At 48.3% G+C, this 22543-nt stretch overlaps 2 protein-coding genes across 2 annotated transcripts; both read left to right on the top strand.

The window, feature by feature from the left end:
• The first annotated feature begins 1815 nt into the window (after positions 1 to 1815).
• On the top strand, positions 1816 to 18478 carry TMC7 (transmembrane channel like 7). The gene is made up of 16 exons (XM_064153856.1): positions 1816 to 2137; positions 2368 to 2623; positions 6149 to 6297; positions 6635 to 6802; positions 6969 to 7054; positions 7849 to 7994; positions 8585 to 8732; positions 10126 to 10296; positions 11624 to 11781; positions 12628 to 12745; positions 13346 to 13443; positions 13749 to 13932; positions 14496 to 14626; positions 14834 to 14989; positions 15655 to 15733; positions 17400 to 18478. Exons 1-16 carry the CDS (start codon positions 1837 to 1839, stop codon positions 17466 to 17468), a joined length of 2418 nt encoding a protein of 805 aa, XP_064009926.1. The 5' UTR covers positions 1816 to 1836; the 3' UTR covers positions 17469 to 18478.
• Positions 18479 to 18921: 443 nt separating this feature from the next.
• On the top strand, positions 18922 to 22537 carry COQ7 (coenzyme Q7, hydroxylase). The gene is made up of 6 exons (XM_064153858.1): positions 18922 to 19028; positions 19183 to 19382; positions 20232 to 20346; positions 20456 to 20595; positions 21292 to 21360; positions 22397 to 22537. Exons 1-6 carry the CDS (start codon positions 18959 to 18961, stop codon positions 22472 to 22474), a joined length of 672 nt encoding a protein of 223 aa, XP_064009928.1. The 5' UTR covers positions 18922 to 18958; the 3' UTR covers positions 22475 to 22537.
• Positions 22538 to 22543: the final 6 nt, after the last annotated feature.

Genomic DNA, 22543 nt, shown 5'->3' on the forward strand with positions numbered 1-22543 from the left:
GCTTCAGTTCCACCAGTCTTTGTTTGAATTTGTTCTCAGGAGGTCATTAACCCTGTACCTTGGAGTTTCTGAAAGAGTCTAATTAATCAGCAAGTGTACTGCTCACCTTTCTTTGTGTTCTTAGAGGGAAGAAAAGGAACATAAATAAAAAGCAAACCTGTCACCCCAGACAACACCCCTGAGGAAGTCTCACACTGTAAGAACTGGCCCTGCTCCATCTTCACAGCCAAACAAAGATGGTCCACGCCTGGGTGGCTTCAGGGAGCCAGTAAAGGTGGGGACTCAGGCTCTGGTGGTGCCATAGACACAGAATAATAGAATCATAGAATCAACCAGGTTGGAAGAGAGCTCCAAGCTCATCCAGCCCAACCTAGCACCCAGCCCTGCCCAACCAACCAGACCATGGCACTAAGTGCCCCAGCCAGGCTTTTCTTGAGCACCTCTGGGGATGGTGTCTCCACCACCTCCCTGGGCAGCCCATTCCAATGCCAATCACTCTCTCAATGTCTCTCAACATTTGTGTCTGGCACATGAATCACACACTTAGCATGAACAATGCTGGATGACTTTTCAGGAATGCTACCAAGGGGTTTCATTTTCTGTCTCCTGAATTTTCAGGCACAATCAGCTGGGAACTGTTCAAACTAAGCCAATGAAATCATAGAATCAGAGAATGGTTTAGGTTGGAAGGGACCTGAAAGGATCACACAATTCCATGTCTCTCTATTTCACAACCATTCCCCTTCGGGTATATCTTTCTCCTCTGCTAGTAACTCATCAACTTACTGATCATAAACAAGGCACATCTGAAGTACTTCCAGCACTTACATTTTTCTTCCCATACCGCTTTATGCTTGTGTTACGGTAACTGATTGTAAACGCAGGTTCTCATTGCTGATAAAGCAATTGAAAAGCCACATCCCTGAGCTGGTGACACCCAGGGAAGATAAGCAAAGCAGCCATGTGTGTCTGATTCAGCATCCTGAAACCCTTCAGCGACTGATACTCTAAAGTACTACAGCAAGGGGATGACAAATGCTCATAATGGGATGGTTATCAATTTAACTACCAGTAGAATACAGTAAGAAATGCTAGAAGTGTGTTGTGGCTTTTTCTCCCCCTGCATGTATAGTACAACTGAAACAACTACGTTGTAGTTTTGGTCACACACTGTTATTCCCATACTTAAGGCAAGAATTATTCAAAGGGAAGAAAAAACGAAGCCTCTGAGGGATGTTTGGTGCAACTTAACACAGCGCACACCCTGCCTGCCAGAGGGAAAAGAGCTGCAGGAGCGCACTGCCTGTGCTTCAGCCGATGCTCAGCTTGCAGGCCCACCGGCACTGCAGCCTGTGCGGCTGGACTCGCTCACCGCAAGCCAGGCAGTCTGGACCTACTTCCAGCAGCGGAATTAACCAAGTATCAGGGCTTGCAGCAAGTTTTCACAGTACCCAACGCCAGCGTGGACACTTGATCGGAAGATACGGAGACAAAGCTTATGTTTCTAAGCCAAGTGTCTGGGAGAAACCTCCGGCAGTCAGCGCACCCCAGAGCCCCGGCGCGGGGCGCACGGACCGTGCCTCCTGACGGACCCGCTGCCTACCTCCTGGCGCCCTCCTTCACGGCTTCTCTAAAGAAAGCCCTAGACAGACGAATGGAAAGGCTCCGGCGCCTCCACATCTGAAACTCCTAGCTCAAACCAGGACGGACACAGCAGCGCCAAGGCAGGGGGGGAGGACTGCGGACAGGCCGCGCAGCGCGGGAAGGGCCAAGCCCTGCGCGCCTCAGGCGCTCCCTCGCGGCGGGCGGCACGCACTGCGCCCCCGCGCGGCCAGGATGAGGGCGGCTGAGGGCGAACGCGGCGCCGACCCCCGGGTCAGCTCCTCACCTGAGCGGGGAGCGCGGCCCCGGGCGCCCCCTGCCGGCGAGGCGCCCCAGGGAAGGCGGCCCCAGCCGGGAGCCTCGCCTCCGCCCTGCCAGCAGCCCCGGCTCTCCGGCAGCCGCCGCCCCAGAGCCCCGCTGGCTCCGCAGCGCCCTGAAACGGCAGCACCGGCGCGGGACGGCGGCTCCCCACCGCGCGCAGACATGAGCGGGCTCGGGGGCGGCGCGGAGCTGCCGGGCTGGCAGCTGGGCAGCGGTAAGGGCGCGGGAGCGGCAGGTACCGAGCGCGGCGGGGCGCGGGGCGAGCACCCACCGGCGACACCCGCGGGGAAGGGAGCGGTGCTGCTGCCGCCTGGCCTTGTCTGCTGTCCCTCAGCGCTGCGGGGTCGCGGGGGGCGGCCATGGCGGGACACCGTGGGGCTGCCGGCCGGGTGCCATGTTGTGGCGAGCCGCTCTCCGCAGCCCCTGCCTTTCCTCCCCTGGCAGAGGTCTTTCCTCCCGAGGAGATGCGTGGCCCTGCACCTGTGGATTTCCTGCAGGAGCTGCCCAGCTACCAGTCGGCGCTGAGGCGTCGTGCGGCCGCCGCCACCACCGCGGGCAGCCAGGAGCGGCGAGCGGCCCCGGAGGGCTTCGCGGGGCTCCGTGCTGCGGAGCCCCAGGGCCCGAAGCCTGAGGGCAGCGAGCTGGCTCCTCGCCCTGCCAGGGAACACCCCGGGAGTATGGCGGAGAGGAGGAGATTAAGGTTAAACTTTACACTTATTTTCCTTTATTTACTTTTTAATGATTCTGGGGACATCCTTTCACGGGGCCCACAGCTCTGTGGTAGCAGGTTGGACTTGATGATCGATGAGGTCTCTCCCCACCTCGGTGATACTGTGTGCGAACAGGACAAGGGGTGGTGGTTTCGAACGACCCAAAGAAGTGGTGGGTGCCCCATCTCAGGTGGGTTGGGGCTCTGAGGACCCTGCTCTAGTTGAAGATGCCCCTGTTGGCTGCAGGAGATTGGACTAAATGACCTGTAAAGAACGCATCCAACCCGGAACATTCGATGATTCTGCCATTTCCTAAACACAGCATAGGTATGAAGGAAGCCTGGAGCAGAATTGGGTTCGTCTGTATCTGTTTCACCCTGCGGTTTGTGGTTTGGAGAACTTGCCTAGCTACCCACGCCAAAACACGGCAGGCTACCTGTGGCACCTCCAGCTGCAGGAGTGTGTGCTTGGCTGGCATGAGGGAGCAGCTGACTGTGGGGAGGAATAGCTTAAATTGGAAGAAATGAATCAAAACTGGGAGTTACCTGCAGCAGCCAAAGGTGTTTCTCACAGCCTTCTGTTTTATGCCTCGGAGTTTCGTGTTTTTGAGGGTCACAGTGGGGTTCTCTGTCATGAGCGATCCTGTTCTGTTATGCTGGTGCTGCTGTTCTCGGGTCTTAGCAGTTCTCCCAAAACACATTGTGCTCTCTCTGACCGGGCTCACTACAGGGGGAAAGAAACGTTCCAGGACCTTGATTTTTTTGCCTTTTTTTTTTTTTTTTCATGTACCTTTTCGGATTGCTCTTTGCTGTTAGCAGTTCCAGCCCCTCTGCAGGGAGGGGAGTGCAGAGTGCATGCTTTGCCCCGCCCGTATTTCTTGGCTTGTTGTCTCACGTCTTACTACTAGGCTGAGAACTCCTTGGAGGACACAGCTGTATAGAACAGCTGCATTTTTAAATCGGGTACGTTGTGGTTATGAACTAGGAGAGAGGTGAAAGTACTTAACAGAGAACAAGAGTTGCTTTAAGAACGGTGGGAAATGGGCTTCAGCCTGATCCTGGAGTCAAGTTTAACTCTGCAGACTGTACAAAAGCAACAGCAGATGGTCTATGGCATGACAAAGGAAACTGTTTGATGCTCTGAATTGTCATGTGAAGTTGGGTATCTAAAACTCAGTTCTTAAAGTAAAAGGAACTGCAGTCCTGTGGCCATGGTATATGTTAAGAGCGGAGTTGGGATGTCTCAAGGTTGTTTACACGTTTGAGGTCTTGTGAGATTCTGGTGCGGCTTCTTGGGACTTCCATAGGTCATTTTTTTGTGTTGTGTTTTGCAGCAGCTGCCAGCACAAAATGCTTGATATGAATGTCCTGAAAGCTGAACGCTCAACTTCTGCTAACAGATGAATGTGCAGCCCACGCCTGTGTTTAAAATGCAGACCAAACACAGGCCAGAGAATTCTCTCAAGTGCATGCTGCAGCCTGTAGTTTGAGAGTGGATGTTTTGGCACTTAGAGTTCATCAGCTGCCTGTTTGATTGTTTCATACAGGCTTTAATTTGGGGTTTTGCCAAATTGCTCTAATTCTACTTTCAGCAGAGGTGGGTAATGGAAATTTTGTCATCCTCCAGCATGCATGGCAATGGCTTCTTGTTGGCAGTGAGTCCCTTTTGCACTCAAGTAGAGTTATGTGCAAGGTCTTTTAAAATTGAAACCTCTAGCATAGTGTCCTCTCGGCTGCTTAACTGCTGCCCTCCTCCAGTGGCATCACAGGCTGGAACAGCATTTGCTGCGTACAAGCAAACTTTCCAAGCTATGTTTCTAGGAAATTTCTTAAAAGAAGAAAATAAACCAAAACAGAAACCCCCCCTCAAGCTCTGAGCCACTAAAAATTCTCCTTAATGCTGTCAGTGACTATCTAGCCATTTTAAAAAGTGCAAATGTGAGTATAGTAAGAAAAGCTGGAAGTGAGAGGTGATTATAAATTCATGGCACATCCTTGGTGTCTGTGTACAGCTTTTTATTTGGATCACACACCTGTTGGTGAAGAAAGACATTCCCAGATTCACTGAGTTGGCACTTCACAGGAATTCTTTTCAAAGTACTATGAAAGTAATTTTAATAACATTTCTTTTCTATTACATACTGGAATGTGGTATAGAGGTTAAAGTCATGAAATCCAAATGAAGTATTTAAGCCTCTTTAGAGCTCTCTCTTTCTTTTTTTAACTTTTTTTTTCTTCCAATGTGGTACCTCATTCTGATGGTGAGACCTGTGAATTTTCTACAATAAACTCCAGTAATTTTCTGGTTCAATCAGCTGCATTTGGAACATGAAAGATGAAAGCAAAATACTTCAGGGATTTTTTTTTTGAGAGAGAGCCACTTGATCAGAAGTTTTGAGGAAAGATTCTTCTCTTTTCCAGCCATTTGTGAATATGAAATCCTTAATGGCATCTTCCAGCAACAGAAGAAGGGGACACGCTCTCCAGTTGTGCCGGGGGAGGTCTAGGCTAGATGTAAGGAGGAAGTTGTTGCCAGGGAGAGTGATTGGCATTGGGATGGGCTGCCTGGGGAGGTGGTGGAGTTGCTGTCCCTGGAGGTGATCAAGAAAAGACTGGCTGAGGCACTTAGTGCCATGGTCTGGTTGACTGGCTAGGGCTGGGTGCTAGGTTGGACTGAATGAGCTTGGAGGTCTCTGGTTCCAACCTAGTTAATTCTGTGATTCCCTGTGATCCCATTTGGAAGTCCAGCTACATTTTTTTTGTATGTTGTGCTGTTCTCAATTGGATTGTTGTGGGATTTTATTCCCTCCAAGAGAGTGTTTTCTGTGAGAAGACTTGCTGTATGTGAGTTGGCTTGATGTCACAGGAGGAGGAATGGAGCCCCCAACACAAGCAGGACATGGAACTGTTGGAGCCAGTCCAGAGGAGACCACCCAGATGTTCAGAGGGCTGCAGCAGCTCTTCTGTGAGGACAGGCTACAAGAGTTGGGGCTCTGCAGCCTGGAGAAGAGCAGGCTTGGAGGAGACCTTGGAGTGGCCTTCCAGTATCTGAAGGAGACCTACAGGAAGGCTGGGGAGGGACTATTGACAAGGTCTTGTAATGACAGGACAAGGGGGAATGGGTTTAAACCGGCAGAGGGGAGATTCAAAGTAGGTGTTAGGAAAGGGTTGTTTGCAGTGAGGGTGGTGAGACACTGGCACAGGTTGCCCAGGGAGGTGTTCAGGACCAGATTGGATGAGGCCTTGAGGACCTGTTCTAGTGGGAGGTGTTCCTGCCTATGGCACAGGGGAGTTGGAACTGGCTGAGCCTTGAGGTTCCTTCCAACCTAAACCATTCTCTGATCATAGAACTGTCGAGGTTGAAAGAGACCTTTGAGATCATCACGTCATAGCCAGCTAGCGCTACTCTGACACCGTGTTATCCTTCTGAGGGCTGCAAGCAGACTCTGTTGTGCTAGGCTCTGTTACATGTAGTGAAAAAGTACCTGCACTCAGAAACTAATTCTTGATTTTTAGGGACTGTCAACAGGTGGATATAAAATATTTATCTGGATGGAAGCAGTGGAAGAGAACTAGCAGTAAGTCACTGAAAAGGGCTCTCGGTGACATCAAAGAGCTGTCGTCTTACCTGAAGCTCTGGCGCCGTGACATTCACAGCATAGAAGGTATTTATTGCCCTCTGCTGGGGCTTTTTTTGCCTCTTTCAGGTTGCTTCTGTTATTGGTAGTCTTACACGTGTGGCTGTGGCTTCAGATATCTGTGCGTTTAAGTTACCTGCTTGCCTCATGGCTGGTACAAAGGCCATGGCAGGAAATATATTGGAGAGAATGTATTTAGAAGTCACACTTCCCTGTTGGTTCTCTTGCTGTCAGCCTGCAGGAGTTCAAAGTGGCTTTAGTAATGTTTCTTCTGTTAATTCAGTGTACCTGAAGGGATAATTTGCTCATTCTGTTTTTCAGTGATTTATTGTTGTAATTCTTGGCCTGCTTCTTTTGTTCCTAGGGAAATTTGGCACAGGCATCCAGTCCTACTTCTCCTTCCTGCGCTTTCTGGTCCTGCTGAATTTTGTCATTTTTATCCTGATGTTCAGTTTTGTTACCCTTCCCAGTGTCATCTCTAAATCCGGAGTATTCAACAGTAGCTTTGCCAAGATTCCTCTAAAGAACATAGGTAAGCGTCTGCGCTGTGTACTGCTGTTGTCTGTGAGACTGCCTCTTTCCATCAGCTTCTCCTCCACCTGCCAGCACAGAGAACTGCACATTGTTGCATGAACGTGATCTTGAAGTTTCAAAATGCACTACCATGTGAGTGACTTTTCCTGCCTGTCTTTTGACAGATTCCCACTGCACGGTGTACGAACCTAGTGGTAATAAGGGACTCGTTTACTTCTATACTTACCTCAAAGATTTGCTCAGTGGCACTGTAAGTAGTTAGGTATTTGTATGTTTTAAATTCAGTTTCTGTGTCCACATAGCATGGAAAATGTGAAAACACTTGATTGGGGAAATGCAGCTTTGTTGATTTTGAAAAATGATGAGGCACATGCATCACTGGGGTAAAATGAACCTTTTATCTGTGGGAACAGTTTTCAAACTGCCTTTTATTGAGTGTTCACAAGGCCTGGCTGGACATACAGAATTGTAGAATGGTGAAGGTTGGAAGTGACTTCAAGGATTATCCAGTGTCAACCCCCTACAATAGGCAGGGACACCTCCCACTAGAATAGGTTGCTCAAGGCCTCATCCAGCCTGGCCTTGAACACCTCCAGGGAGGTTGTGGAGCACAGAATCACCCAATGTGAGCTTCAATCACATTGGGTGATTCTATGCTCCACAACCTCCCTGGGCAACCTGTGCCAGTTTCTCACCACCCTCACTGTAAAGAACCCTTTCCTAGCATCTCGTTTGAATCTATGCCAGTTTAAACCCATTACCCCTTATCCTGTCATTACAATATGCTGCAGCCTGCACCTCTCCTGCCAGCTGCTATGTGTTTCATGTTCTGGAGCACACTCTGTAGTTTGCTCTCTGTGTCCTTGTCATAGAACTCTTTGGTGAAGAGAGGCATTTTCAGTCGTGTGGTGTCTGCATTGCAGTTGGGTAGGGGTGATGGCAGTAATTTTAAATTTGCAAAGTTATTGCTTAATTCCAGTTTGAGTTTAACTGGGCAGAGTCTGCCAGTGTTAAAAATTCTGTTCAAACTTCATGTTTCCATAGGGGATCCTTGAAGTGACAGCTTTGTTCTATGGCTATTACACAATAGATGCAGCATGGATCAGTATCATGAGGTACAACTTGCCATTAGCCTATCTGCTGGCTACATTTGCCTACCTTGCATTAAGTCTCCTCTGGATAATAATAAGGTAAAGTTGCTTGTATAGTTTATTTCCTGGTAGCTGTTGCACAGTTTACATTGCACTCTCACTTGTAGGGAGCATGCTGCATTCTAGAAGTGGTTGATAAGGAAATAGAGACTCTTACTTGAGGATGCAGTGACACAGTAGGGGAAACTGAGCTAGCAAAATAAATACATTTGAAGTATTATATTTTTTATATGCATGTAAATAAACCACCTCAGCTATGCAGTAGTTATTGAAGGATTTTTGTCTGGGGGGGAGTTTGGGTGATTTGGTTTTTTTTGCCATATTGCTTTGCTGAGCCGTCTCTGCAATGTCAGAGAAGTGCTAGATGAGATGAGAAGGTATGGCTGTGACAAAGCACAGAGGGACGTAAGCTGTGTCATCTGATTCTGGTTGCTTCAGAACCTCACATTGACAGCTCACCAGGGACCTACTGCTTTATTTAGTATAGCCGATGTGGCTGCTTGCTGGTGAGAGGGCTGTGGTGTTGTGTAGTCTTTGAGCCAGAGGGCTTGAGGTGTTGACTTTGGGTTTGTTTTCTGTGGATAAAATACTGCTGCTCACCAGTGAGGTAAAGCTGTGTTTTCCTCTAGGTCTGTGGAAGGATTTAAGCAGAACTTGGTGGATGCTGAAGATCAGTTTCAGAGTTATTGTAACAAAGTCTTTGCAGGCTGGGATTTCTGCATTACAGATCCAAGTGCAGCACGGCTGAAGCACCGCAGCTTGCTCTATGAGGTCCAAGTAAGTAGCTTCCCTTTTCTATGGTTATGCTTTCATAGAGCTTAGATGGCTGAAAAAGAAAGGTGTGTAACTGGAGGTGATGGAATATGGATAAGAAGGACTGAAGTAGTTGATACTGGGGGCAGGGCAGCCCACATCCTCTTGCATGCTTTGTAGGTGTCTAGAGTTGCAGTACAATGTGAGATGGATTGACACTGATGTTGGCCCTTCCCCCATTCTCTGGGGACTGAAATCATCCTGTTAGCTGCTTGTCTTATCTGCCTCTTCCTCACACTCCGGTCCTGCTTCCTCTGTTAGTCTCTACATAATCCAACAGGAAAAACCATCCCAGCTGTGGGCAGAACCCTTGTACTGTTGGGAATCGGTTTCAGTATTGTGTGTTACAAGTTGCAGTGTGGTAAGTGGTAGTCTGAGGAGGAGTGAAATTCATGTAGTATTCTTCATACAAGTTGAGAGTACTGTTGCAGTAAGAAGATACTGCAGATTTTTCTCTAGGGGTGTTTGGTACACATGCACATAGAAAAGGCAGATGATAAGATTCCCCAAATCTTCAGACTGTCTTTTCAAAGAGCTTTAAAGGCTCTCTCTGAAACCAGAGCCTTCTTTCTCCTCTCTCTACACCAGCAGCAGAGATTTGTGTAGTGAAACATTACCTTTTGAAAAGATACTCCACTACAAACCACAAAGCAGTAATTAGAGATTCCACAAGTCACAGTGAGTTGCTCTCTACTCAGTAAAGCTTACAGTCATCTTTTTTTTCATGGTATAACCAAAGCTTCGTTTACTTACCATGCTTTTGCCTCTAGAACTCGCACCTTAACATTACTGTTTGAGGGAAGTAAGTCCTTAGAAGATGCCTGGGTGGTTGGTTAAATTGCCTTCACAGGCCATGCTGTGTTCTCACATTAGCAAGGGTGAAGCATCAAGTTTCTGTGACAAGCTACTCAAGAGTGTATTTCCTTCTCTCTCTGCCATCCCCCAGTTTTCCTTCACAAAGAGTAGGAGAAGGAAGCTGGTTCCTTACCTGCAGAGGAAGATGAGTAGGCTAATGGACCTGTTTCAGAGTTTAGTACTAAGCTGTCCGAGAGAAGTCTCACAATAAGCAGGCAAATTGTCTTTCTGCCCTGGAGCAAATATGTTACTGTTACAGTAAAGCTAAGAGGAGTGGGAGACACTTTGGCTACAGGGCCCCCAGCCTGAGGAGACTGAGCACATGGCAGGTTCCACTCCTGCATGGACCCATTTGTGCCGATAAAAAGGCACTCTCAGTTTGGTGTGCTTGACCCTCCTACAATAAGCTATGGGTTTGCACATCCCAGAGGCTGCAGACAGGGTGTCAAGTGATGCATGCTGCAGCAGCAAACTGCACATCTTTTCGTGCTTTTGTTTTCAGACAGACTTGGAGGAAGAAAGACGGAAGGAAAAAATAGCTGGCAGGACAATGAAAGAAAAGCTGCGCATCTATGCCCTGAGAGCACTTGTGAACGTCATTGTTGTTGCAGTTTTATCAGGATGCTTTTATTCTATTTATAGAGCAACTGTCTTCTCTCAGGAGAAGTCCAATGTAAGTATTATATGACATTAGGACAGACTCAGTGGGGCTGCTGATTACAACAAGAGGAACTATTGTGAAAGAGTCAAGTACCTTAATATAGCACCTTTCATGCAAGGGATCTGCAAACACTTTCTACAGATGTAGAATTTCTTGAGCAGGAGAGAGTGGGAAAGGTGGAGTACTACATGCAGAAACCCCCCAGTGATGTTCTCCTTTGAGGAGGAGCTTCGGTCTTGTGTGCCTTGAGCTAGTGCAACTGACACGAGAGCAGCGCTCGCCTTCCTTCCCCTGTAATTATTCTCTGTGTTCTGCTGGCACAAATGCGTGTGTGGCTGAGGAAACTGACCTAGTTCAACTTCATTACGATCAATTTCTTGGTTTGGTTAGTTGCTTCACTGCCAAAATGAACAGAAGGGTAAGGGGAGAGTAAAGGATTCTGATCTACATTGTGGCTTGAGTGAAAGCTTTGTGGGGAAGCAGGAAGCCTTTGAACAGTGTTTTGCAGAGGAAAAGGTTATTGCATCATCAGTTAAAAGAATCAGGTTGAGTGGTGGTGTTTGCCTCTGGCAGGACACGCAGATGAGAATGGTGGTGCAGAAGCAGAACAAGAGCAGGCAACAGTTTCATCAGTTTTGCGACAGTGAGTGACTTCACTGTAGGACCCCAGTCTTGAGTTAGCCTGACCTGAATGGGGACCACACTTTCTCTGCCCTCTGTTCATTGGCGATGTAATAGGCACTGGGAACGTTGTTCTCATGGTGGACCTAACTCTTAAAAAACTGCCAGGACCTACAGAGAGAGAAACAGGAAATCAGGACTAAAGAAGCATTTATGTCAGAGGTAGTGTTTGAGGGTGGAGAAGGAGGATAGTAGAGAAAAACTTGAAAAACAGCCTCAATTGCTGTTAGCTTCATGTCTAAGGATCAATATTTTGCCCTTGCCTACTCATTTGAGTAGATAGAGGAGCTTGTTAGGATAGTAGGAAAGCCAGATGAGCTGCTTGGTGCTGGTGAGAATAGCTTTAAAAGCGTCTACACTTTGGCAGAGTGGTAGCCTTAGTGCTGGCTTAGACAGTGTACAGTGTAGTTCCACCCAAACCTTGGTGAGAGGAGTCTTGAAACAAGCTTTAGGGAAGTGCAGAAATACTCATGGTTGGAGATGGAGGGAGGTAATGGTGAAGGCAAAGGTGTAGCAGCAAACTGAAGTGGAGAAGCTTACAGCTGGAGGATGAATAGTGAGTACAAGATGTTAGCTGAATGCTGGACAAGAGAGGCTGGAGGATAGCATGATGTCAGGAAAGTGTTCCTCTGAGTGTGTTCTTTCTCATCTTGCACAGGGCATCAGCGATACGACCCTTGAAGCTAATCTCTTGGTGCAATATTTGCCTTCCATAGTAATCACACTGGCCAACTTCATTGCTCCTCTGATCTTCTCGTTTCTGATCACCTTTGAAGAATATTCACCAGCCTTTGAAATTAGGCTGACTCTCATGAGGTAACAATGGTTTTGTTGTGACTTAGTTCTAAGCACAGTCAACAATGAAACATCAAGAGGCAAGAGGTGTTTGGCTCTGCACTGGAAGCCAGGCAGGCGTTGTTTGACTTCTGTTTAGTTGTAAGCTTTAATTTTAAATCTGGAAACAATCTCCTGTTTTGATGACAGTACAATGCAGTCACTTCAGTCCAAGTTTTCCTCAGTTCCATTTAGCTGTGTGGTCTGGAAGTCCTCTACTGTTCATTCTGGTTGTTGAAAAGTTGTGTCTGCAGAGCTGTGGATTCACGCTGCTTTGCATGCAGCAGTTCCTTGAATGAGCAAATGTGTGTGTACTGCCATGACTGCAGCGTGGCTTTGCTGAAGGCAGGAGCTGGAAATTCTGTGATAAAAGCTATTTCAGTGTGAGAGCACAGAGAGCTAGCATTTGGCAGCTCAGGGCAGTCAGATCTGGGTTGAAGCATCTGAGCTCTGTAATGCCCTGTACTTTGTCTTTCTGAATTGGCTAAGTGCCTCTGAAGGCCTGAAGCCACCTGAGAGGGAAATAGTGCACAGGATTTGTCACCTGGTCTCTCAAACTGTACTTGAGAGAATCTCTGCCCATTGTGGCATCGAGATCTGCAACTGAAATGACTGATCTAGGAGCAAGGGACCGGAGCCTGGAGCAGGGCAGCTGAAAAGCAATTTAACTTAGGGCTAGAGGAAGAGACACGTTTAGCTGGCAGTTACGTTAAAGCTCTGCATGACACCTCTGTTTGAAGCCTTCCTTGGACTCCTGTGCAAGTTGGTCCAGATGTCAGAATGGCTCTCTTGGGGCAGATCTGGCACTGGGGGTTGCCTTTCTTCCAGGTGTATCTTCGTGCGCTTGGCCAGTATCGGCGTTCTCTTGTTCTCGCTGTGGAGTCAGATCGCCTTCTGTGTCACTGACAAGTGCAATGCCTGTGGATACAATTATGAACTCTATCCTGTAAGTAGATTTATCGTGGTCTTTAATCTTCTGAACTTGTGAGTAGACATCTGTTTTCTGTGAGACTTGCTTGTCTAGAGGTGTTCAGAGTCAGCTCTGGGGTTGCTGTTTGTGTTACAGCTGGTGCTGAATCTTAGTGTTCAGTGCAGGTCTGTACAGTTCTTAGGGTTATCCTTTGTTTCTCTAGAACTCGGATTAAAATCGGGCCACTGGCAGATTATTGATTAGCATAGACTTTCTGACCACCATGAGGATTGTTTGAGGTGACTCTGTTTTGAGGCAGTTGCATTTCCTGCTTTGGCAGGAGGGGTTGGACTCAATCTCTGGAGGTCTCTTCCAACCCCTAACATTCAGTGATTCTGTGTTCCTGCCTTTTGCTTCATTAAGAGAAATGACCTTTCCTCAAAAAAAAACCCCAGAGCATCTAACAAACAAAACATACAGGTAAAAAGCTTGGCACAGAAGCTGTGGAACACGTCAGTTAAATATGGGAATGACTCTGCACTTGGCCTGAGATGTTTGTTACTTTAGTGGTTGACAGATTTATTTTTCACCTGTTGTTTAGACTCTAATCTTGTTTCTCCTGATTTGCTTTTATAGTGCTGGGAAACTGAAGTTGGGCGAGAAATGTATAAGCTGATGATATTTGATTTCATTATCATTCTTGCTGGAGTCCTGTTTTTGGGCTTTCCTAGGAAGTAAGTGTCTCTGCCTTTTGAGCATGCTTCTGCAAATGGCACATGACCACCTTTTCTGGCCGCCTCTTGCTAATTCCCCATCTGAACCAAATGGCAAGTTTTAAATTAAAACACATTCCTGGTGCTTTGAGCACTTTTTTGCTGTTCAGGTGGCTGTGTGGTCTTTTATACTTGAGTCTCTATTTTTTTATTTCAGGCATTTTTCTGTGATATTTTCTACTGCTTAAATAGTATCTGTGTAGATATGAGAAGTAATCTAAACCCTATTACTTCGGTTTAGGATTAATGATGTCCTTTGTTTTCAGGTTGTTAGTTACTCATTGCCCCTGCAAGCTAGTTCAGTGGTTTGGATTGCAGGAATTTGGGATTTCTGACAATGTCCTGGAAATCGTTTATGGGCAGACCATCTGCTGGATTGGAACTTTCTTCTCACCACTTCTGCCTGCAATAGCAATGATAAAATACTTCATCATCTTTTACATTAAGAAGGTAATGGCAACGTGTGGTTGACAAGCAAAGCTGAGCCCACATCTCTGTGGGGTTTGTAGCACAGCATGCAGCTGATTCAAAACATCTGCAAATGGGGAAATGGCATTCCATTTTCTGTAGGCCTCATGCTTCCAAGGGAAGGTAGAATTTTGCTCTGAAATCAAGCAAAGCAGCATTTTAATAACTGCCTCTTCAGTTATTTGTCTGGGAGGTGTTCCAGCCCTCTGTTTGTGCTCTATGGCCACACAACTCCCGTGCATCAAGTTCTTACTTATCCTCTCTTGGAAGAACTAAAATATGCATCCATTTGGAGTGTGGCAGAACAAAGCTCAGGGCTGTGCAGTGGCTCACACACAGAGTTACTGTCAGTTGACTGTATGATGTCCTCTGGGTCAAATTCTTACTCGGAGACACAGACTTACGCCAGTCAGTGGTTGAAGGGGGAATGGTTACAAGGTAACTGGTAGCATATTTGAGAATGGAGAATTCAATTGGTGGATGAGTATGTTTGGGTGTATGAGTCTAGATATGCTGGTGACAGCCTGCTCCCTTTGCCTCTTCAGATCAGCTTGAAGTACACATGTAAGCCTGCAACCAAGCCCATCAGGGCATCCAGTTCCAATTTTTTCTTCTTGGTGGTGCTGTTGATTGGGCTCGTCTTGGCCTTTGTTCCCTTAGGCGTCAGCATAGCACGGTAAGTGACATTTGGCCTATGGTTGTGTGTTCCCTTAAAACAGACACAATGGGGAGTGATAACTTGGAGTGAATTATATAGTGTCTAATAAATCAGATTAGGACTTAGTTCATATAAACAAACATTACAGTTTTAAACACCATGGTGGCAAAGTGATGCTGGGGCTTGTGTTGGATTCTTTTACCATCATCTCTTCTTCTTTGACAGCATCCCCTCCTCAAAGGCATGTGGGCCTTTCAGGAATTTTAACACTTCATGGGCAGTTGTTCCAGATACAGTACTTGGATTTCCAAAGGGGCTGCAGCAAGTCCTTTATGGCATAGCATCAGAGGCCTTTGCAGTGCCTTTTTTTATGGTCGTTTGGTGAGTACTGTGGAGACCTGATTCAGCTGCATGGTTCCTTTCCTTCCTTACTGAACAGCTCTTAGACCAGCATCAAAGCACGTACACGTCCTCAGCTCTAACTTCCTATGCAGTCACATTCATCATTCCATTTCCTCTTGCGTGTCACACATCCCACACTTGTCTTCCTCAAAAGTCTTTACCTGTGAAACATTCTGCAAATTAACATTGTAAGTCCTGGGATCACAGATCCTGACCACAAACCTTGATCTAAGAAAACAACAAACAGACCCCAGCAAACAGATCTTGGAGCTGTATTACCTGATATTTCTACAGCTTCTGTGCTTGAGAAATAGTTTATTTCGGTCTCCACCCAGCCCTTTCTTCCATAACATGTTTCTGTGTTCTGAACTGAACCTGTTATGCACACACAGGAAATAGGAAGTCCTCTGGGTTTGGTTTGTGGCGGTTGGGGGTTTTTTTACTTTATCATATCGCCTGCGTAAAAGGTGGAGGATGACTTGCACTGCAGCCCTACTACTTACTACTATTTGGAAAGAACAAAACATTCATATAGCTATACATTGACTTTGAAGCACCTTCTACTCTCTAGCTCATAACAGCCTTTCTCTGACTAATTCTGTTGTGCACTATGTTAACATTTAATGTTGGTTTGTTGTTTGCAGCCTCATCATGTTCTATTTTATTGCCTTGGCTGGAGCACACAAACGAGTGGTTGAGCTGCTGAGGGAACAACTGGTTATGGTAAGATCTGAATCCACCTTTCTGTAGCCCTGAAGTTTTTCTTTGTTTTGTCAGGAATCAGGCCTGCAGAGGAACAAGCTGGTGTTTGCACAGGCAGTGGGGAATGGTTCACAAATGGCACAGGGTAAAATACTGATTGTACTATGACATTTCTCAGGCTGATTGGTTTTCCTGGGTGTCAGCTGCAGCTGTAGCAACTGCGGTGGAGTCTGGTGATATCAGGCAACACACCAGCACGAGATAGACTCCTGGGAAGCAGTGGCCCTGTTCTTCATCTGCTGCCTTGCTTGAACCCACCCACATGCATGAGTTTTTTTTCTGACAAACAGAAACCCGAATCTTGTGCTTCCTGTGCCTTCTGCCATCTTACACAACCCCCACTTCTGCTTCCTGCTCTGCTATCAACAACAGGGGCCCAACTCCATACCTTTCCCTCCAAGCCTGTGTTACTGCACCATGTCTGATCTGCTCCTGAGTGCAGGTCATAGCACCACTTGCAACAACAGGTACTCGGTGTGGAGCAAGTCACCGCTACTGCTACATGTTCTTTGGTGCCAGTGCAGACATACTTCTGTGTGGCCATCAGGAGCTGCTGCCATGCTTAGTAGTCTTCATATCCTGTTGTCGTAGAATCATAGAGTGCTTTAGGTTGTTAGGGACCTCAAAGCTCAGCCAGTTCCAACCCCCCTGCCATAGGCAGGGACACAGGTCGCTCAAGGCCTCATCCAGCCTGGCCTTGAACACCTCCAGGGAGGTTGCAGAGCACAGAATCACCCAATGTGATCACGTTGGGTGATTCTGTGCTCCACAACCTCCCTGGGCAACCTGTGCCAGTGTCTCACCGTTCTCACTCTAAAGAACCCTTTCCTGACATCTAGTTTTAATCTCCCCTTTGCCAGTTTAAACCTATTCCTCTTCATCCTGTCATGACAAGACCTTGCCAATAGTCCCTCCCCAGCCCTCCTGTAGTCCCCTTCAGATGCTGGAAGGGCACTCCAAGGCCTCCTCAAAGCCTTCTCTTTTCCAGGCTGAAGAGCCCCAGCTCTTGTAGCTTGTCCTCATAGCAGAGCTGCAGCAGCCCTCCGAGCATCTTTATGGCCCTCTGGACTGGCTCCAACAATTCCATGTCCTTGTCTGTCAAGCCCTGCTCTAGTCAAAGCCCAGCCTCACTAGTAACACTGTTCAGATGACTAGGAAATTGCTCATTTCTTGGTATGTGGTTTTAGATAGGGCATTTAACCACCCATCCTTCCAAGCTTACTGTCCTGGGTGGAGATGCTTCAAGAATAAGGAATTTGGGAGCAAAGCCTTACTGCTTTTTCAGGGCTTCTCAAATCAGTTGGGAATTCTGGAAGTCCTGGTGTGCTTTTTTATTTTTGTTTGTTCCCTGTTGTTAGGCTTCTTGGAAGTGCAGTTTTCAGGTTTTCAGGTGTGCAAGATGTTTTTAATAGGCTCAAGGCAAAACTGTTTACATGACCTAACATGAGAGAAAAGAAATCCAGACTATTTCAAGTTTGAGTTGTAGTTCAGGGCATGCAGGGAGCACCTCATTAGACTACAATGGGAAGGGTGAACCTGTGTATTTCTAGTGAAGAAATGACCTGTTCATATGTGAGTTGTGCTACTTCTGTTCATCTGGAGCATACTTTTTGTTGTGTCTGCCTAGGAGAGTCGTGACAAGCAGTTCCTAATCAGACAAATAACAGAAGCTCAGAGACATCCTAGACAACAGTGACAAGCCAGAAGAACTTGACTTCCCGACACTCCCACGACCACTAGATGAGAGCAGAAGCATTTCACAGCTGAGCAGCTGATTGGCACCCTGGCACTGTGGTTTATCTAATGGACACTGAAGGTCTTACTCTTGATTATGCCAATAAGCCTTAGACTTGGCTAATCGATGCTGTGTTAGACCTGGCCCAAAATTGTACAGTAGGGCACTTACTGCTGCTACCATTTCCAGGTTATTGGAGTTTAAGTCCCTGTTTTTTTCAGGTGTTTGGGGTAAAATGTGATTGGAACTTCAACTCTCTTGAAGAACCTTATACTGTTTCTACAAGTGATGCCTTAAGAACTGTGAGGGAGGGGAAAGGTATTTCTTATTTCAAACTCACTTCTCTTTTAGAACCAAAGCAAAGGACCACATCATCCTTCAGTATTCTGAAAGAGTGCACTGGAGAAGAAAATACAGCGTGGGTTTGAAATGGGTTTTATCAGTATGGTTCAGAAGGGAGTTTGCTGTTTATTTTGCTCTGAACTATTAATTGCAGTTGAACAGTAGATGATTTCACTAAATGGTTCAAAGTCCAGCTGGTAAGAGCTCTGGATAAGCACTGGGAGCAGGAAGAGCATCAGCCAGGTGGTGCGCACGGGGAAAGCCCTTGCCGGGGTCCCGGGCCCGTGCTGTAGAGCAGCCTTTGGTGCTTTGCCCGTGTGCTGAGGCGTTATCACTTGTGTTTTATGCTTGCATAGACAGCTCGACTGCTCTTCTTTCTCCTTGTTGTCGAATGTGAACGCTTGAGAAATGATAGTTGGGAGGCAGAGCATTCAGCAGCTTCTGCGGTCCGAGGTGACGGAGCTGTGTTTGTGAGCTGGTGGCTGTCGCCTCTCGAAGGGTGGTGCTGGACTGCTTGTTCGTGACTTGAAATTTGCCGGTGGCACACTGTATGTGAGAGCCGGTTACTGTGGGATGTTCGGGAGTGTTTCCTGCCGTTCTTGTGAAGAGATTAACGTTCAATAACTGTTTTTAACTGTAACGTCTGGTGATTTTCGGAAGTCGTTTGCTGTGCCCGGAGTCAGCCGAGCCCACGAGCGCCCTCCTGGGCCTGGTGGGTCAAGGCCCCGCGGCTTGGCGGAGCGCCCCGCGGGGGGGTGCCGGCGGCGCTGCCATGGCAGCCGGGGGCCGCCAGCCGGTCCCGCCGTGTGGGGCGGCGCTGCCATGGCAGCCGGGGGCCGCCAGCCGGTCCCGCCGGTCCCGCCGTGTGGGGCGGCGCTGCCATGGCAGCCGGAGGCCGCCAGCCGGTCCCGCCGGTCCCGCCGTGTGGGGCGGCGCTGCCATGGCAGCCGGGGGCCGCCAGCCGGTCCCGCCGTGTGGGGCGGCGCTGCCATGGCAGCCGGGGGCCGCCAGCCGGTCCCGCCGGTCCCGCCGTGTGGGGCGGCGCCGCGGCGCGGCTCGCCGTGATGACGTAAGACGGGGCGACGCGGGGAGCGGTCGGGGTCAGCGGCATGGCGGCGGCTGCTGTGGCTCCGGCGGTGTGGCGCTCGCTGGGGCAGTGCCGGCTCCGCTGCGGCGCGGGTAGGGGCTCGGGCCGGCTCCCGCCGCCGCCCACCTCTCACCTGGTGGGGGCGATCCCTGAACGACGGCCGTAGGCCTCCCACCGCTGCCCGGAGTTGCCTCGGACGGGGACTGGGCGGCGGCGGAGCCGGCGTCACCTTTGTCTCTCCGGCAGGTGCCCGGGGGAGGTGGCCCTTGCCCGCCGGAGGGGTGTCCCGCAGGCTCTGCAGCAGGCGGGTGTCTCTGGAGGGCATCAACAAGCCCGTGGTGGACCGCATCATCCGCGTGGACCATGCCGGGGAGTACGGGGCCAGCCGCATCTATGCGGGACAGATGGCAGTCCTGGGCAGGTCGAGCGTGGGGCCCATCATCCAGGTTGGCGGACCCAGAAGCTGCTGGTTCCTTTGTGTGCGATGGGGGGCCCGAAGGAACAGCTGCGAGCGCGCTGAACTCGCGGCTTAGTGCGCAGTGCTGGGATGACTCGGTGAGGGAGCTGCAGTACCGCAGTGCTCTAGGAGCAGCCCAGAGACTTCTGTTGCAAGGGTTTTAAGTTGCTGTGATGCTTTGGGAGTTACCTGAACTCTTATGAAATCACCCAGACTAGGCTCAGAAGTTAAGGAATGAAGCTTTCTGTTCACAGCTCAGCAGAAGATACAGGCAGATAGTTACAACATTTACAGCTATAGACAGACAAGTTAAAAGTGCTACAGAAACACAGCAGCCCTCCCAGAAACCAGAGTGCCCAGGAGGGGCTCCCAACCACCCTTCCACCTTCTTTCCACCCCCCACTCTTATCCTAGAGTCTGCTTTACGTGCAAGGTGAGTTTGGAGGATGGGCAAGGGGGTTGGAAGCAGAAGGATTAGTTGCACAGAAGCAGCCCAGGGAGAAAAGCACAGACACCGACTGGCAGAGACACACATTCTCTCTTACCTATGTTTGTGTTCTTGTTTTTATACATCTCAGCAAGCCTAGGAGTGCAGTAGCCATCACCTTTTGTTCCCTTTTCACAGCCTAGCATGTCCTTTCTCTCACTAAAATACTCCAGTTAGCCTCAAAGCAGCCCAGTTGCCTGTTGATAAGTGTCCTCATCTGCTCTTCCTCACCGTTGGCTTTCTGCCATGTGAGCAGCCTCCCCTGTGCAGCAGAGGTGTGAGGAGCCTGGGCTGGTTTGGTTTACTGCAGCTTATTCACGTTGCCTTTACAGTGGTCTGTCTCTCTTGCAGCAAATGTGGGATCAAGAGAAAGCCCACCTGAAAAAGTTCAGTGAGCTCGTGGTTGCCTACAGAGTCCGACCTACTGTTCTGTTGCCCTTCTGGAACGTAGCAGGCTTTGTCCTAGGTACGTTTGTCCTGTTGCTCTTGTCGAGGGCTCAGGAAGCCCTCAAACATGTAAGGTGTTTGTATTGCTTCCAGCTTTGTTGTTTGCATGTTTGGTACCACGGTCACAGGGGCTGGAAGTGCTTTACTGGGAAAGAAAGGTGCAATGGCTTGCACAGTGGCAGTGGAGGAGAGCATATCAAATCACTACAACAACCAGATCCGAACGCTGATGGAGGAAGACCCAGAAAAGTACAAAGAACTGTTGCAGGTATTTAGCTGCCACTTCAGAAAATACTTTAATGGAATTATCTAATGGGACTTTAGCCTTCTGGAATGATGCTCCCAGAATTTGCACTGATCTCTCAAAATGCTGAAGGCAGCAGAATCGTTAAGTTAAAAGGATGTCTTTCCTTTGGGAGCACTGAGCCTGTTGGGCAGGGACAGCGTCTGGGTGCCTGGGACCTCTCAGCCCTTTTTTAAGCAACCCTAGTTTTATTGCAGGCCTCTGGAGGGAAAGCTCTTTAAACCCACTTGAAAGAAGAGGCAAAACGGTGCTCTTTAGGGCATGCTGTCAGGGAGCACGGCCCTGTTGGCTTACAGGGACACACCCTTGCTGATTCTCTGGCGAGGCAGGGACCTAATTCCATTATTTAAATTGTCAGAGTAATTTGTACGTGTGAAACTCATTATGGGTTGCTGTGAGTATGGATTTTCTTGACAGTGAAGAATGCAGTGATGCACTGAACAGCAGCTTGGTTCTTCAGTACTGTTTTTGAGACTGCTAAAATAACTGCAGGGCTGGAGAGTGCTGTAAGCAGTTCCTTTCCTGCTGAATTGGAGAGTCAGGTCTTTGAGGAGACCTGGGCATCAGGTAGCCACTCTGGTGCGTGCAGTGCCCAACAGCATGTGGTTCTGTATACTTTCTCTGCCAAACAGACTTACTAATTAAGTGCTGCTTTTAAAGACAATAAAGCAGTTTCGGGACGATGAACTGGAGCACCATGACATTGGACTTGAGCACGATGCAGAAGCAGTAAGTACAGCCTTAACTAGCTGGCACCATTAGTGAGGAGGTACTTGTGATATTCTTGTCTTCCATATGCACTGACTGTGATGTAGCTGAGAAGCAGAAAATAAAACTGCTTGATGCTCTTTCCCTGAGAGAAGAAAAACACTTCTCTTTATCTGAAATAGAGAACAGAATGGAATTTGTTGGAGTGTGAAAATCTCTGGGTTTTTTCCTGAGAGGTGTCCTCTGCACAGTTCTCAAATGTAGATGAAATTCTGTTGCAGATAAGGCTAATACATGGCATCCCTACAGCTGGGAGCTTGAGATGTTGTCTTGAGAAATGAGTACAAGCAGTCTGTGCTGCCTCAATTACCCAGTGAGGGGTGGGTGAATTCTCTTAGGATCAGAGGGCTGAAGCTCCTCTCCTATGAGGGCAGGCTGAGAGAGTTGAGGTTCTTCAGTCTGGAGAGGAGGAGGCTCCAAGAAGACCTTATTGTGGCCTTCCAGTGTCTGAAGGGGGCCACAGGAAAGCTGGTGAGGGACTTTTTAGGGTCTGGGGTAGTGATAGGACTGGGGGGAAATGGAGCAAAACTAGAGGAGAGTAGATTTAGATTAGATGCTAGGAAGTTCTTCACCATGGGGGTGGTGAGATGCTGGAACAGGTTGCTCAGGCAGGTGGTGGACCCCTTGGCTGCTGTGGTGGAAGCCTGACCCCTGGCTGTTTTTAAGGCTAGGCTGGATGTGGCTCTGGGCAACCTGATCTAGTGGGAAGTGTCCCTGCCCACGTCAGGGTGTTTGGAACTGGATGATCCCTTCCAACCCTGACAATTCTGTGATTTTTTTTCCTCTTATGTTTGTGGACAAGTTGAAATATTGTACAGAATTGGGAGGTGTGAATTTAGCTTTCTGTAAGGTAGATCCATCTACAAATACAGGTGGATTTTAGTGGGGTTTTGCTTTGCTTTGTCTTGCTTTTTTAGATCATGCTTTCTATTCCCTGCCACAGTCTGCTTCAAACCTTTCATCAGGTATCTTTAATCTTGAATTCTTTGTTTTGCAGGCACCAGTTTATTCAGTTTTGAAGGCAGCCATACAGCTGGGGTGCAAAGCTGCAATATTTTTATCAGAAAGGATTTAGTGATGGTTTCCATGCTATTTGTGGTAATAAACTGTGACACACAAGTGTATGCAAAGTGCAGAAGACTAA

The sequence above is a fragment of the Pogoniulus pusillus genome, chromosome 13 (assembly GCF_015220805.1).
Source record: "Pogoniulus pusillus isolate bPogPus1 chromosome 13, bPogPus1.pri, whole genome shotgun sequence".
Taxonomy (NCBI): Eukaryota; Metazoa; Chordata; class Aves; order Piciformes; family Lybiidae; genus Pogoniulus; species Pogoniulus pusillus.